The sequence below is a fragment of the Halichoerus grypus genome, chromosome 6 (genome assembly GCF_964656455.1).
Source record: "Halichoerus grypus chromosome 6, mHalGry1.hap1.1, whole genome shotgun sequence".
NCBI lineage: Eukaryota > Metazoa > Chordata > Mammalia > Carnivora > Phocidae > Halichoerus > Halichoerus grypus.
The window spans coordinates 68,313,704-68,330,995 of record NC_135717.1 but is presented as its reverse complement, the minus strand read 5'-3'; the positions used below and the strand labels follow the sequence as shown (position 1 = coordinate 68,330,995).

Sequence of the window (17,292 nt, the reverse complement as noted above, 5' to 3'; positions counted from 1 at the left end):
CCCCCTTTTACAGAGAAAACAACGGGGGCCCTGAGAGGCTGAGTAATTTACTAGGAAACCAGTCTGGCTCAAGTCCCCTGTTTTCAAGCACTATTCTCTTGGCTTCTAAAACAAAAGTTACTCCACAGGGAATGTATGGAAATTATATTTCAATATGTATCTATTTTGAACAGGAAGAAAGGAGGTTTCAAAAGATAAGAAAAAGAATACTGGGAATATCATATAGTAGAAGCAGGGTTTTATTTTTGAAAGCAGAAAAAGTACCTAGCATTCTAGAATACAATGTACCAATATTTTTATATATCTGGCTTAGAATACTAGAATGCGGTGAATGAAGTGTCTGCATTCCTATCTTTTAAAAACATTAACGTTTTTGCAAATCTGTTTTAATTTATATATGAAATGAAACAGGAAAACCTGTTTTAATTTATATGTGAATAAGAGTACTTTGCTTGAAGAATACAAAAAATACATACTAAGAGTACTAGCAAATTCTGAAGGTTTATTGTATTCGCTGACTACGTATGTACATACCCAGAAGTTCCTTTAAACGATTTCCACCCAGGGCCTCATGTAGATATCAATAATGGTTTGACTCTAAAACTGATTTTTACCACTTGCTTTGTATAGTTTATTTATAGTACATTCCAATCCTCTGTCACCTATTCCTTGTGGCAGTGGATCTGAGGCTTATCACACCGAACACATCCCAGAACTTCAGACCAGAAAGAGGTCCAGTGAGAGATCATGAAAACAGACACCCCATGCCAGTGGGTACCTGTGAGAGTTTCAGACCAGTTCTTCCAGGCGGTCGAAAGAGCAATGTTCTCAGGGAAAACCAGTTCTTCAAGCAAAGGAGTAGCCACTAAGCCTGAGTACTAACTGTTCTCTTCCCATTGGTGTGTGTGTCATTTTCTGGACTGCTACTTTTTATGGATTCCAGCAAATTTTTAATTCGCTCACTTGCAGGCTTCTTCCCTTTCTTCTTGGCAAGAGACACACTGCTTAGCACTGAAGGCTGCAGCAGCGTTGCCAGCCCCCAGGGCTGATTACTTGATGGGGAAGGGCGGTCTTTATCTTCCTGACTTAAAATCCAGGCACTTTCTCGGGCCAGATCTACAAATTTTTGTAGTTGGCTCTGATTTACGTTTTTGCTGATGTTGAGAGACGTTTCAAAAGGATTCTGAATGTGCAATGGAGAAGACTCTGGTTTGTTCTGTTCCCTTCCCTATAGATGATTATAAGGAAGAGAAAATGTATAAATATATGAAAGGCTCAGCTATAGGAACGATTTAGTTTAACAAAATGTCAAAAACAGGGCAAATCCCAGCATTTACAGAGTAAAGAACTGCTTTCCTAAGAGAATTGGGTATGTATGCATATTATGTACTTGTGTGTGTGTGTCTGTGTACTTCTGGCTGATTTTTTTACCACTGTAGTTCTGTGATTATTCTTTAGAGAAAAATAAATTAGGTTTATGAGCTACGGATGATGATGCTCAGATGAGAGGTATCTAGACTAAGTCAATCAACAGAAGTATTTTTAAAGTATCAACTTTGACCTAAGAGGATAAAGCAAGGAAGGGAAAAAAAATGAAAAATAGCAGAAAATAAAATGAAGACACACTTATTTTTGAGACTTGCTAAAAACATAATAGAAGCACACAAAATTAGAATCCTTAAATTAAATATAGTAATTAATGTTTCCCAAGAATAAAGTCAGAAAGGAAGAGAAGGAACAAAGGATTATTCATTATTCATTTTAAAACACTGAAAGTTTCCTATTACATTCCTAAAGATCCAACTTACATAAGGCCCTGACAGGTAAGACCACGTCTCATAGAAATAAAAAGAAAAGCTAAAGCTGTGATTTATATGACCATATCACATGTATTACTAAAATATTAACAAAACAAATGTCCAAGATTCGCCAGTGTGAGCAGCACCTCTTTATTCCCTCACTTCTGTCATGCCCTGCCCAGCAAGGGTCCTGCCTGTCCAGCAACTCTGACGTCTAGGCTAAGAGGACAGAAAGGATAAAGAACTTCATGTGATCAGTGACCTTCTTCTCATATGGAATTTAATGCCATATTAGCTTGCATCCCAGGGCTCTGTGTCCCCTCCTTCTCCCCCCCCACTTTGTTGTTGTTGTTGTTAAACAAAATCTCCATGACCAGGATTAAGAGGCAAGGATGAAAAAAGGAAGAGTTGAATAAAACAACAAAAAAGAGTATCTGATTACGTGTTTTATGTAGCCAATCTTACAATGGTTGTAACCAAGTACCCAAATGCTAAGCAGAATAGACCCAAACAGAGAGCTATCTCAAGTATCCCCCACTTGGTAACAAATTTTGCCTAGAATTCTGCTCTGGATTTGCTTTTTTTTTTAAAAAAAAAGTCTATTATTCCAGCTACTCATATGAACCAAAATCATAAATTCATTTGCCTAAACAAATTTAGAGCTCAAATTGAGAGAATTACTAAAATCTATAGGGCCATGTATCCTACTTCTTCCATGAACACAAAAGCAGTTTAACAAGAACTGTATATAAAATTATGTTTGCCAGAAAAATTTTCAGAAGAGTCCACATTTTGAAGGATGCTGTATTAGATGCTGAAAGAGTTGGCTTCTGCTCTTCCAAATAACTAGATGAATGATCTGATACGCAGCTCCTCTAGGCATCAATTTCCTTATTAGTATCTATTACTGTGGAGTTGAAATACACTAACATGTTAAGAGTGCTCTGAAAACTAATTAAATACTAATATAGCAGAAGACTAGATACTTCGTCATCAAATATTATTTACCTGTCGAATATTTATGGAATTTTTATTGAAAGCGAAATTGCCAAAATATTCAAAAAATTCTTTCAGTAGTGATTCTGCAAGAAAATAAAACAAGGAAAATAAGAGGAAGGCCTGTTTCAATTAAAAACAAACGAACAAAGGGAAAAAAAAAATACCTACCTAGTGTTTCTGTGTTTCCTGAAGGTTTAATTCTATTCAAGTCACGAATAAATGTACAGTTGTGGCCTTCTATTATACATTTATCTTCTGCATCTTCAAAAAACAGAAATGGAAAATATTTCACATTTCAAAGATATTGCCTACTTCAGAAAAGGAATCTATAATTAACTAAATCAAAGTTACAGACTAATGTGTCCTATTATTAGTCAGTGTTATAGATATTTACAGTTAATAGGATTTAAAACTCCTTACCAAAAAGATTTGAGACTAATTACAGTAGAGCAAAATTAGCGTTACATTTTTTTTAGCATACTAAAATCATCTATCAAAAGCCCAACAATTCTTAATCTTTTGAAGTCATCAGTTTTTCAGTTATAAATGAAAATGTAGATGGTTCCCATCTTTCACCAACTCAAATCTTGGCAGTACCCTTGATCAAAATACTTAATTCCTCTCCATTTCCATCCTTACCACCCCGTCATGCATATATTTGCAACAAGCCATCCACGACACAAACTGAATGCTCTCAGAGTTTTGAAGAACTTCTGGTAATTTCTAAAATGCAGTACTCTAGCAACTAGAATTCACTACCACAAAGTAAACGGCACCCTGGACTTAAGCATTCACCTTTTCTAATAGTATTTGTATCTTCAGAAGGAATCATTCCCCTCACGATAAATACACAGCCAGCATGAAATTCCTCACCCGTGCTAATCTACCTTCCACTGTACAATAAGCAGACAAATTCTCACTCCTCGAAAATCAAATTAACAGCCAATTCATCTGAAAGCATTTCCTAACTCCAAGTTGGCCATTCTCCGTTAGTTATTTCACACTCCATGAGCACTTATCTGACTTCATTGTGATTGTGTATGCATGCTGCCCACTCCCCTACCCCAGTCTGGGATTACAAATGTCCCATTCACTACTCCCCCTCTCCACATCAGTCTAGCCACAAGTGTCTAGCATACAGCAGGCACATAACCAGTAATCTGAATGATCAATTACATTTTGAATGTTATAATCCCCAGCAGGGGGATTAAATACAGAAATCAGAAAGAGATAAATAAGGGTCCTTCAAATTTTTGTCTCCCTTTTTTTGTGGTTTTTGTATTTTTTGTTAAGACCTGGGTTACTAATATAATTTCTCAAAAATTACTCCAGATTGTAACATATTAATTTTATGTATTTTTAGAAAGATTTACTTAGAGAGGGAGAGAAAGAACATGCGCATGGTGAGAGGCAGAGGGAGAGGGGAAGCTGACTCTGTGTTGAGTACAGCCTGATGTGGGGCTCAATGCCAGGACCCTGAGATCACGACCTGAGTGGAAACCAAGTCGGATGCTTAAGCAACTGAGCCACCCAGGCACCCCACATATTAATTTTAATAGCAAATTTTATGTCCTCTATTATATAACTTCTAGTACCCTGAAGAACTTATACACAGTTACACTTAGATCTATTTTTTTTTTTAAGATTTTATTTAATTTGAGAGAGGGAGAGAGAAAGAGCGTGAGAGAGCGTGTGCAGGAGTAAGGGGAAGGGAAGAGGGACAACCTTGATTTCTGACCATGGAGCCTGACACTCTGCTCAATCTCAGGACCCTGAGATCATGACCTGAGCTGAAGTCAGACGCTTAACCGACTGAGCCACTGAGGCACTCCACACTTAGATCTATTTTTTAGGAGACCCAGACACGTGTTACTCTTTCAAATTATCAACAGTTATATTTCTTGTGACACAGTGCCAGTCACATATATTGATGTTCTTTTAGCTGCTGTGTCTTTTTTTCAGGAACTTATTTCCAATTAAAGCATTACTACCATAGAAATTTGAGATCCACGTTAAAATATTTCTAGAACTGCACAATAATGAAAACCTGAGGCTGTCTCTGTGACTGCTGCTCTTCACTAAAAGTTTTTACAGAAGTATTAAAACTTGAAGGAAAAAAAAAAGTATCCTCTGATTTAAGATAGGGCCATCTTTGTTTCTTCAAAATCCCTAAGGCATTCAAACCTAGCAGCTTGGCTGTCAAGTCCTTCCCCTCCTATCCTCTCTCCCCCATCTGTCTACTATAACACCCAGACAACATCCACACCATCCAATATAATAACCACCGCCACATGGGGCTATTAAAATAAAAAATTCAGTTCCTCGACCACACTAATCATACTTCAAGTGCCTAACAGCCACAAGTGACCAGTGCCTACCCTACTATGTACAATATGGATATAGAACACTTCTATCATCATAGAAAGTTCTACTGGATAGTGCTGCAATAGAAAAATGATTCTCAACCTATTCAGACATATGAACCCTATCGCTATCAGTTTAAACCTGCGGCACTCTTTTCTTAAAAGTATTGTTATGAAACCATGACAAAAATTTGTAAGTAAATACAAACTCTCAGTCGTGAGGAAGAGAGCCAGGTAAGCACCTTAATTAACTCATACTGGAGCTTGAGAACACATTCCTTCACCTTCACCTTAAGTGAACTTAGAAACTATGAAAAAGTAAGGTTATATATTTACTAAATTTGATTTCCTTGCTTCCTTTGGAAACCTCAGAGCCTCATGATTGGTACATCCATTACTCTTTTTCAGCAGAGTACACATGACAAATGAAATTCACTGAGTAATGTTCTCACAGACACAGCCAGATTGGTAACTCACCCACATTTTTCCAGGGAACTGATAGCCACACTAGAGTAATTCATAATTAGTCACAGAGATCACTATTGGCATTCTTAATAGATTACTCAAGGGCTGCAGTACAGATAATCATGTCTATGGGCTGTATAATTATTTAGGTTAATCTTTCCGGTCAAAAGAACAAAATCTACACTGTGCCAGCTACATGTATGTCTACTAAGTCACTTGAAGTTGATAGGCACATATGTAAGGGGCATAACAGGAATACAGTTCATATGAAGGCTTACTATTTTTTTCTTTGATAACAAATCTTTTATGATGTCCCATTTTTATAAGAGGAGCTTACTGGAACAAAACTTGAATAGCTAAAAATCATATAACTATATTCAGCTTCTATTATAACTATCCAGTATGCCATGGATCAGTAGTAATTAAATGGGAGAAGCCAACAGAAAAGCCAACTGAGATTACAGATCTCTGCTGTACTAATTAATGCAGACTGTTTAATACGAGGGGGCAGAGGTGCTATACACTTAGACACATTGCCATTTTGTTTCCTTCTAACCCACCCAGCCAGAATGCTTTCTGAAATGCACATCCAAGCAACTGCCTCTCAAGTACTTGGATCTAACCTTGTGAAGAATGTAAGTGTTATGGTTATATCCATGTTTCAAAGGAGCTTTATTTATTGCCTCGTAGCTCACTCAACTCCAGAATGTGACTCAGATAATATTCTTCACATATACACAACTATAATACAGATTGTTCCCTATTAATCACTTACGCTCATCAACAGACAGGGTAAAGTTCTACCTGCTTCGCCCACCATGCCATATGCTCCAATAACACTCAGCCTCTCCAGGACGGAGCCTATATACTGATTAAGAGCACATGCTATGGGGTAAAGATGATGAAATGAACACAACCACCTACCTTCACCCCCTCCCAAACCACCAATGAAACGACAGTAAAACGACACAAAATCTTAAAGATGGAGAACAGAAGAAATAAGAACAACAAAAATTTTTCAGTTGAAGAACAGATGGACAAGTAGCTAAGATTCAGGAGATCTGAAAAGACTGACTCCTAAACTAGCAGTAAAGAAAGCCAAGAAAAAACCCATCTACAGGGCAGAGCTCCCAACAACTCAGGAACTGCAAGCACCAGGTCTAACTGGAAGCACCAAGACTGGAAGCCTGATGGTTGAAGAAGCAGTTAGATTCCCCCAGATCTCTTCTTCCCTGACAGAAACCTTAGGCTTACTTTGGAGAGGGTAAAAGAAAGTATATCTACACAGGAAGATAAGGAGACACAGCTGAGGGTAGGAAAATTGTTCTAAAAGCAACAGTAAGTGAACAAAAGCATAGTAAATGTCAAAGTGACAGCATGCTAGTAACGGGGTCTTTACTTCCAGAAAAATATTAAGAGTCATTACTGGGGAATCTGAATAGCTCAAGAAGAATGACCTAGAGATAGTGACATAAAAAGTGCCCACCAATAAAATAGTCCAGCTACATTACCCTACGATAAAGCTCACAGTCAACAAGCCCCACCTAAGCTCAGAGATTCAAATGAACTTTTTAGTTCCTAACTCAAACATGACCAGAAAATCAAAGACTATCAGATACCTGAAGAAGACCTCTAACATGACAATAAACTTAAAATGAAAAATGAAATAAAATGAAAAAAATATTTAGAAAAACAGAGGCTACATAATAAGAATTAATTAATAGAGTATTTGATGACTGACTGTTTTGACAAAAGATTTAGACAACTAGTAGCAAGCTGGAGATTCAAGTAATGTTAAGTACATAAAAAACTAAACAAGCAAGAAAATAAGTAGTATTAAAAACTATAAACTCCAAAGAGTAGAAAAAGTTGGGCAGGAAAGGAAATTAATTTTAGTTTACTCCATGGATTAGACAGGAATAGCATTTATATAGTCATAATAGTATAAAGAGCACATAGCAAAATTAAGCCATAGCCATATTCAGAATATGAGGGGTGTAAGAGATATATGTATGGTGAGGATAAAAGGTAATTCCTCTTCTTCCATACAGGGAAGTCATACATAATGTCTAAAACTAAAAATCAAGAAACATGGTCATCATTTTGCAACATATACAAATACTGAATCATCACGCTCTATACATAAAATATAATGTTGTATATGCCTATTACACTCCCCAGATAAATACAGAAATTAGGACAATTTATTCTGAAAATATATTTTATAACGGCAAACACATCAGCTAAAAGAGTTAAAAGTGGTTGCCTACAGAGCAAGGCAAAAGGAACAGAAGGCACAGGCTCAGAGTGTGAGTTACTGTTACCAAGTTTGTAGAATATTTTACTCTTTACCTACTATGTGCATCTGTACTTTGATAGAACTGAACTTTAAAAATCAGTTCTTTTCACCAAACACCATTAAGAGAGTGAAAAGGGAACCACAGTATGTATTTATTTGAGATATAAAGATATACACATAAATCCATAACATGTGACAAAGGACTCATGTGGAATATAGAAATTCCTACAAATGAATCTTTGAAAAAGACAGGCCAAGAGAAAAATAGGCAAAAGACTTAAAGAAACATCACAAGAATTACCCAAATGACTGATGCAGATATGAAAAAGTGCTCAACTTCATTAGTCATTAGGGAAAAGAAAACCAGAACATACCATGATGCCACGACACATACATTTAGAACAGCTACCATAAAAAAAAAAGATAATACCACGTGTTGGCAAAGATATAGAGCAATTAGAACTTGTCCATAATGCCTGTGGGAGTTTACACTTTGGAAAACTGTTTGGCAGTGTCTACTGAAGCTGAATATACCCAAATCCCAAGACTCAGAAATTCTATTCCTAGTTTATACTTAACAGATAGGAGTGCCTGTGCTCACCAAAAGAAATATGCTAGAATGATATTAGCTATTACCTGCAATGGTCCCAAAATACAAATCATTTACATGCCCATCAAAAGTAGAAGTAAAAATCTTTTTTGGTATGTTCATGTAAAATAGTACTGTGCCACAATGAAAATGAGTGGTCCACAGATACACGAACAGTAGGAATGAATCTTCTAAACATAATGTTGAGAGGGAAGAAACCAGACGCAAAACAATACACACTGTATGAGACATGAACAGGTAAAATGAATCCATGCTGTTGAAAGGGGGGGTGGGAAGGGCGTGGAAGGACCAGAAGGGAAGACAGCTAGTGCTTCTGCGGTATTCATTCAGTCAGGGTGGTGTTTCCATGTGTGTGTTCCGTTTGTGAAAACTGATACATATACACACATGTACTTCTAGGTGTATTATATTTCAGTTACCTTAAGAAATTTGGAAAACCTCTCAACGTTTTCTCACCTATAAAATGAAAACAGTAAATGTGCCTCATAAGATTTGCTGGGAGGACTGAATGAAATGGTGTATAAGACTTTCTAGCCAATGCCTGGCACTGAGTTAGCACCCAATAAATTGTTACTGCGTCACAATTAAAATTCTCTTCCATTCTGGGGTTTATGCATCAACACTGCCAAAGATACTATACCCAGTCATTTCTTCCTCAAACCTTTAATTCATCACAGGAAGGAAGCACAGGGATCCTAAACAAAAAGCCGTAATCAAACAACTGTTTATGAAAGGAAAATGCCACAGAAAGCACCAAGCGCAGAAGTAAATGTAACAAAGGTGGCAAAGCCAAAATGGGAGAGAACACACAATAAGAGACACAGTGGGGAAAGGAGTAGAGATTATAAGAAAACATAAAGAAACAGAAATTCAAGAGTAACCAAAATACAAAAGTTGCCATCATGCTCAGTACAAAAGGCTTTCAACTGTAAAACGTTCAGCCAATCCTCTGAAATCTATTTACTGAACTTCTCCTATGGACCCAATACTATGCCAGAAACAGAAGATGCAGAAATGCGTCAAAGACTGCCTGCCCTAGAAAGGCTTGGCCAACACAGGCAGGGAAAACAAGTCGGCAACGTGACAGCCATTACAACACACGTGTGTACCAGGTGCGTGGAGGCCAACAGAGCGCCACCTCCCAGGAGGAAGGCAGGAGGGAGCCAGCCAGGAGTGACCTAACAAATGGGATCTTGGACTGGGTTTATCTTCTCTTCCCTGGCATAACCCTGAAGAGCTTCCCTCCATGGGAGAAGAGGAGGTAGTGAGAAGAAGGCAATTTCAGGCAAAGACAGAGATGTAAACAAGAACAAAATATTTGAGGATCAGCAAAATGCTGAGCCTCCAGATTTGCACACAGAAGTGAATGTAAGAGAAGACGAGGAAAAGGAAGATCAAAGAGACCCTAAATATAACTCTATAATGTTTGGATTTATTCTAGGTTCCAACCAGGTTTATAAAGCCCTAGAAGTGCTAGAAGGTGTTCCAGAAATTCATGCCGCCTTCTATTAATAAGCAAGCAAGCAAGCAAGTAAATATTTTTCTTTTTTAAAAAAGACAAATTGAGAGCCTCTATCTGAATATCAAGGGAGAGGTACAACTTAGAAGAACAAAATGATTGTACACAAGACTTAACTCACTCAACCAATCAACCATAGAGCACTCAAGATGGTTTTATTGTTTCAAAGTTTAACACTGTTTTTATTCTTAGTCAGATCCTGTTGAATATATACCAATGTGGGACCACTGGTTAAAATCAGAAGTATAAAAAACATGGAATTTGAAAAATACCTAAATGAACAGAAAAAAAATATTTTGATAAATTCTTAAAATAATCTTCACATCCTTAATATACATTCATTTATGAAAAATTCTTTTATAAGAAATTCAAGGTATTGTCAGAACTTCAAAAATCAAAGATAATGCTATCAAATTTGCTTTTTCATTTATTGGCAATTCACACCCACAATGTGCTATGTGTAGAGAAGTAACTGCAAAAAACAACTTGAAAAATTCTCTTACGGTGTTTAAAAGCTAATGAAAAAATATTGTAAACAACTAATTTGGTATTTTAAAATACAAAATTAAAGAATTCCAAAACTAGTTGTGTCTGTTTTGATGCCATCAGAGGCAAATAAAGTTAAATTGTTTTAAAAAATAGATTTGAAATAAAAACTAAACGTGTCATTTTAAGTTTGTCCATCAATCACATTCTTTTTCTAAAATAATTAGCAGAAATTTTTTTAAAAAGATTCTAGGAGGTTACTGAAGGATTTCAATAGAGAATAATATAATGAGATACGAAGTTTTGACAATCGCTAGTTACAAATAGACTGGTGGGAAACAAATGGAGGTAAGGAGAGAAGGTAGTATAAATGCTCCCAAGAAGGGAATGTCAAGGGCCCAAATCTGGCGGGAGTGGCAGTACGCTTGAGACTGGAAAACAGCAACAAGATGTCAGGAATAGTTTGCCCCCAAAATCAACTTGTCTTCGTTCTCCCTTTTTATAGCTTCTGCTTTCCTTAGTTCTAAACTCCAAAAGTTCCATGATTTTTCCCCAAAACGGTCTCTGTGAGGGCAGTCTTAAGCATCAGCACACACAGCAAAGGTTGAACAGGAAGTGCTATTTACAGGTTGTTTATTGTGAGGAAATACCCACATTTTCTGTCTGTCTGTCTGTATGTGGGTCTGTCTTACGCCTCTACCAGAATGTGAGTTACCTGAGAATATCATCCATATCTCCTCACTGCACCAAAAATAACACCCAATGTAGAACGAGTAACCAATAAATATTCAGTGAATGAATGACACCAAACAATGAATGAGCACAGCCATGGATGTTGCCCCTTCACTGCAACCGAGATACATGACCACTACCCTACCTTCTGAAAACTCCCTACTCTCCATTATCCTATCACACAGAGCTTTTTTAAAGCTCAGTTTCAAGCTATACTAGTACTTAACAGTGTTCACAGGAAGGAATTACTTCTAATTCGGATAATGAGAGAAGGTGGCACAGAAGAGAGAACTGAGAGAAGTCACAGTCCAGGCAGAAAAACAAACAGTGTGAACAAAAGAGCTAAGACAGAATGTGATGAGGGGTATCACGGTACTGAGCGCAATGTGGGAACGCATGAGAAGAGGCTGGGAAGTCAGGTATGGCTAGGTAAGTGAAGATCTTCAATACCGGGGCGCCTGGGTGGCTCAGTCGTTAAGCGTCTGCCTTCAGCTCAGGTCATGATCCCAGGGTCCTGGGATCGAGCCCCGCATCGGGCTCCCTGCTCGGCGGGAAGCCTGCTTCTCCCTCTCCCACTCCCCCTGCTTGTGTTCCCTCTCTCGTTGTGTCTCTCTCTGTCAAATAAATAAATAAAATCTTTAAAAAAAAAAAAAAAAAAAGATCTTCAATACCAAGCTAAGTAAGCGGAGATTTATTCCATAGGGCATAAAATCCCCTTTAAGGTTATTTTAAACTGGGAAGATTCAGAGATCTACTTTAAAAGTATTATTTGGCAGCAGTACACAGGATGCGTAGAAGATACAGTGTCTACATTTTGAGCGTATCCCTTATTTACCTTCTTTTTAGAATTTAGAACTGTTAATACTTTAGTATCTCCTCCAGCAGTCTACCAAAATGTCAATTCATTTATGACATAAATTAAATAATATACTAATTTTAAAATAATTCACCTAAGATTGCTTGTAAACTTTTAACTAAAAAACACATTTAGGATCTTTAAAGCATTATAAAACAGTTTTTAGCATCTTTAAAAAAAATCTGGAAATAAATTCAGATTTGGAAAGCCATCACTGAAACTGTGATCCACTCAAGAGCTCTATCTGGGATGTTTTTTTTTCCCCCAAGGTCATTCCAGGCTCGGTCAACTAAGAGAGAGGCTCCAAATGTCTCATGATAGCTGTAAACAACCTTGCCAACTGACACAAATAGGACAGAACTCTAAAGGCCTCAGCGACGCAAATCATCTGCTCTCATGACCCCTAGTGGGCATTAAAAAAATAAAAAGCACTTAAATTTTAGATTCACAAAACTTTAAAAAAATACAGAAGACAAATTTTATGACTAATAAACAAACACACATGTCTTTGACAATACATGGTAATTATATTCATTTAAAATGTCAGAAAGAGAAAATAGACTGCTTCCAGTCTTACCTGCTAGAGTTTTTAGGTAGTCAAGTGTTGGAAGAATAGGGGGTGATCTCCTCTGGAGAAAAAAGATTACCATCATTGTAAGAGAGAAATTTGTAATCCAAGAGCCAGGAATACTACTCGTTAACGAATGTGCTCGAGCCCAGCATCGAATACTGAACACCAAGGCTCTCACTCTTGAGTCCAGAGTACCATATATATAAAGGAGTTCAGAACTTTTCAAGGCAATCCTTCAAAAGAAAAAAAAAAAAAAGAATTTTCAAACCCCCAAATTATGGCTCCAGAGTAGAGTAAAATACATACCTGGGAACATACATAAATATCTTACTATGTCTAAGCATATTCAGAACACCATGATCAGATAATCAAAAGCATTATGTATTTGCAATATAATATTTAATGTGAATGACTGAATATCAAATACATTCATTAACATTAAAACATTCTTTTAAATGTTGACAGTTATTATGTAGTTGTAAAACTTAGATTTTTTAAATCAAAGTTCCTAAACATGACTTAATAAGGGAAACACAATATATATGTGCTCTTCAGTAACTATCGATAAAGACACTGACACATTTGTAAATGAGAGGCTCTACACCTCACTTTCACACCTTAGTTATCTAGTCCTTTGGCAAGCAAGGAAAATATTCTACTTATTTTATCAAGAGAGTATCTACATCTTAAAATTCAGCCAAAATTACATAAGTCTAACATTTATAAAAACCAAAACCCATGAAGATAAAATACCTTTTAAAGAAATCAAACTTCAGAACCTATTTTCAGTAAGTTTTCTAGTTATAATTTTATAATGCAAAAAAATATTAATCAGAAATATTTTAAAATTAAGCTCCTACTGATCAAAACATGTCTTGTAATTTCCCAAAGAACTGACAGAGGGCACAAAACCATTAACAGTATCAACTTCAAACTATAAAGTTTCATCATGGCATTTACTTCCTGAGTTTAAAGAGAACAGAAGAAATGGCAAATTAGAAATTCAAGGTGATTAAATGTTTTATATAAATGAATCTAAATTAAGCTGAAAATAAATATCAAATAGTGCAAGATATTTTATATAAAGAAACAATGCAGGAGTTTATAAAAACCTGAAGGACAGACAGTGAGACAAATGTTTAAAAACCTGTCCCAACAAGACAATAAACATACTACTACTACAAAGATGTCATTTTGTTCTATTTTACATACTATAAGAAAAATGTAATAACGATAGGAAGTATATTATGTATTTTTATTTATTTTTACTCTCTGAACTACTTGAGAGAAATCCCAAAGCACTCAGCACTGACTTGTTAGTGAACACGAGTTGAAGCAAAACTGCTCTGGAATGTATTTTCTAAATCTGTTTTGAGTAATGATTATTAATCTAACAAATAATATAGTGAAATCTAATGCATGCAATGAGAATACTAGAGTTATGAAATAAACTCAATTGAGAAGTTTCCCCACCTGAGAACAAAAGAAAAGGAATCAAAGTATAAAAGAATCTGTCATTCACACCCCATTTTTTTTTTTTTTTAAGGAAGCAGGTTGCTTGGATAATAAAATGAAAATATGCTAAAGGGAAAAACTTATGCAGTCTGAAGCTGCATACACCACTTTCTGACCTAAGCAAACATCATACAGGTTTAGGACCCAAAGTTGACGCTATCTGGAGACGATTCAGAGGTCAAACTCAAGGTGCTACTTTATTTTCTAAATATACTTGGAAGACTACATACAGAAGTTCTACTACAGTGCTTTCATGTTGTTATCAGGCTACATAAGTTAAGAATGATGAAACAGTTCTCCTCAGAAGATGATGTTATTTAGGTATGATAACACTTTAAACACAATATCCTAACATTTTATTCATGAAGACCAAAAAAATCAAAAGATACGTATGAGAAAATATTTCCAATTTTTAAATCTGTGTTCAAAATTTTTAAAAGTTATTATTATTAAAGCATGTATAAGAGTCCAAAGCCACTGTTTCTGTACAAGAAAAACTATGTTAATACCTTATAATATTCACATTTAAGATGATAAAATTAAGAGATCATACCTATTATTAGTAGTCAAATCACACTGAAATCCAGAGGCTTGGTGTGAGAACCTCACAAGAGGACACCGAGCATTTAAGATTTTTTGTACACCCACACAACCAGGGCCAAAGTGGTCAAGGCATTCTCCTATCACAGACAGGATCTTCTGAGTTGCAATTCTTTCTGAAGGAACATTTTTCACTTGAAATTCCATCAGAAAATTTCCTGAGGTCTGAATAATAAAAACATTTGTAAATGGGAGCTTTTCATAAGAAGGAATTTCTTAAACTTTCTAGAAGGACGCTCTAAGTCATTTTTGGCACAACAAAAACCAAAAAACAAGGAACACACACTCAAAAAGTTCTTCATGAAATCACAGCCAACTGCAGACTTAAAAAATCTCCAGTTGTCTTTTGTTTCTCCAAAGTACTAAACTAAAAAATCACTGGCTTTTTATAATTAACTTATACGCCACTATGTATTATATATCACAAACATTACATGTAGAACCACTGACTCTATAAATTCAGTGACCATACATCTGCCTTTTCCTAGTTAGCCATTACATTTTAATAGATGTTATAAGCCCACAGTAGTTAGAATAGGGAAGTACATGTACAAATCAAATCAAACAGCAAATCAATAGAAGAAAACAGAGTATAATCAGACTTTAACTATATATAGGAATTTAATATAATGGACTCCAAAAATCACCAGGGTAAAATTACTATTTAACAAATGAGTCAAGTGGCCATTGAAAAAAATAAACTAGATCCTGACTTTAGCTCTGAAACCAAAGTAAATTCAACATAAATCAAAGATTTACACACAAAAAGTTTTATCAGTAAAGTACTAGAAGACAATGAATGTTTTTACAAGTAGTGAAGGATTTTCTAAGCATGACACAAAATTCCAGAATATACAAAAGAAGAAATATGATTGAAACCATCTCAAGGTAAAGCATATATTCACTACTAGATAAAAGACAAAAGTAAAACAATAATACATGTCATATAAATGACTAATTTCCCAAATTTATGAAGCGTTTATACAAATGAAAAGGAGAAAAACTCACCCAATTCTAAAAACAGGCAAAAAAAACTTGAATAAGAAATAGCAAAAGAAATAAAAATGGCTAAGAAAGACAACAGAAGATGCTCTTGTTTTCTAGAAACTAAAGAAGAAATTAAAACAACACTGGGACTTTTCATTTATCAGTCTGCCAAAGACAAAAAGGCTGCCAGGATCACTATCGATGGGTGCAGGGAAACATGTATATACTGTCAGTGGGAGCGTAAACTAGGACATGTTTGGTAGACAACTTCAGTATCTACTGAAACTTTAAATGTATACTTGGACCAGCTACTAAAATTCTAGGAAATTATCCTAAAAAAAACACTTGCATTGATGAGCCGATTTACAAAGCTGTTCACTCACTGTAGCATTATTTGTGTGGTATACACCCTTTGGGAATTCTAGTTAGCTTAATAAGGCTACCTACCCTCGACCACCGCGTTTTCAGAACCCATTCCTAGGCCCTAACAATGTTTATCATAGAAATCCACCCCCTTACTCCCAGCTGAGTGGACCAGGCATGGCAGCTGACGTAAGCACTAGACGACTGTACCATATATTCATCCAGAGATGAATCTTCTGGGAATTGGAACTGAGGTTCAGAGTCAACCATGTGGCTGAAATATGTATCTCAGAAGCTTTGGAGCAGGCACATTCTACATCACAAGGACAAAAATGTAAAGAAAATCAGTGGGGGTGCAGAGAGTGGAATGAAGGGGAGAAAGAAAAATAAAGCAACTAAGTGGAAAGAAACCGAATACTTCATGGGCTCTTGATAATTTACACTTCCTACGTCTAGTTCTTTCCTAAGACTCATCCACATTCCTGGCTCTGGGTTCAATGAAGCTAGTCTGAGTTGGTTTCTGTGAACAACCAAAGAGTATCAACTAATACAGTTGACAATAAAGAAGGGGGGAAAATACACCACCCTGTCTAACAAATAAAGGACTGGTTAAGTAAATTACGGTACATTCATTCGGTGCTCTGCAGCCACTGAAAAGGATGCAGTAGACTGAATTGCCATGACAATATTAACTGGAGAAAAAAAAAAAAAAGATCAAATTATAATCTGTAAAGATTAAGGGGTTTTTGTCATAAAAAAGAATTTCTACATGTAAAGGAAAAAGTCCAGAACAAAACGCATTAAACAATTCACAGTAGTTACCTCTGGAGGTGGTGGGACCATCAAAGATATTTACATTACACATTTTTGTAACTATTACTATATAATCATAAAAGAAAACTTTATGGGGTGCCTGGGTGGCTCAGTCGTTAAGCATCTGCCTTCGGCTCAGGTCATGGTCCCAGGGTCCTGGGATCAAGCCCTACATCGGGCTCTCTGCTCGGCGAGAAGCCTGTTTCTCCCTCTCCCACTCCCCCTGCTTGTGTTCCCTCTCTCGCTGTGTCTCTCTCTGTCAAATAAATAAATAAAATCTTTAAAAAAAAAAGAAAACTTTATATAGATATGACA

General features: G+C 36.1%; 1 protein-coding gene across 1 annotated transcript in view; it reads right to left on the bottom strand.

The window, feature by feature from the left end:
• Nucleotides 1-482: 482 nt before the first annotated feature.
• Nucleotides 483-17,292, bottom strand: part of MTPAP (mitochondrial poly(A) polymerase) — a 30,352-nt gene continuing 13,542 nt past the window's right edge. The window contains exons 5-9 of the mRNA XM_036099644.2: nt 14,768-14,979; nt 12,706-12,932; nt 2,967-3,059; nt 2,808-2,881; nt 483-1,228 (exon numbers count right to left, since the gene is read on the bottom strand). Of these exons, the coding sequence (XP_035955537.2) occupies nt 866-1,228; nt 2,808-2,881; nt 2,967-3,059; nt 12,706-12,932; nt 14,768-14,979 (969 nt within the window). The 3' untranslated portion in view covers nt 483-865. The remainder of the gene's footprint in view (nt 1,229-2,807; nt 2,882-2,966; nt 3,060-12,705; nt 12,933-14,767; nt 14,980-17,292) is intronic.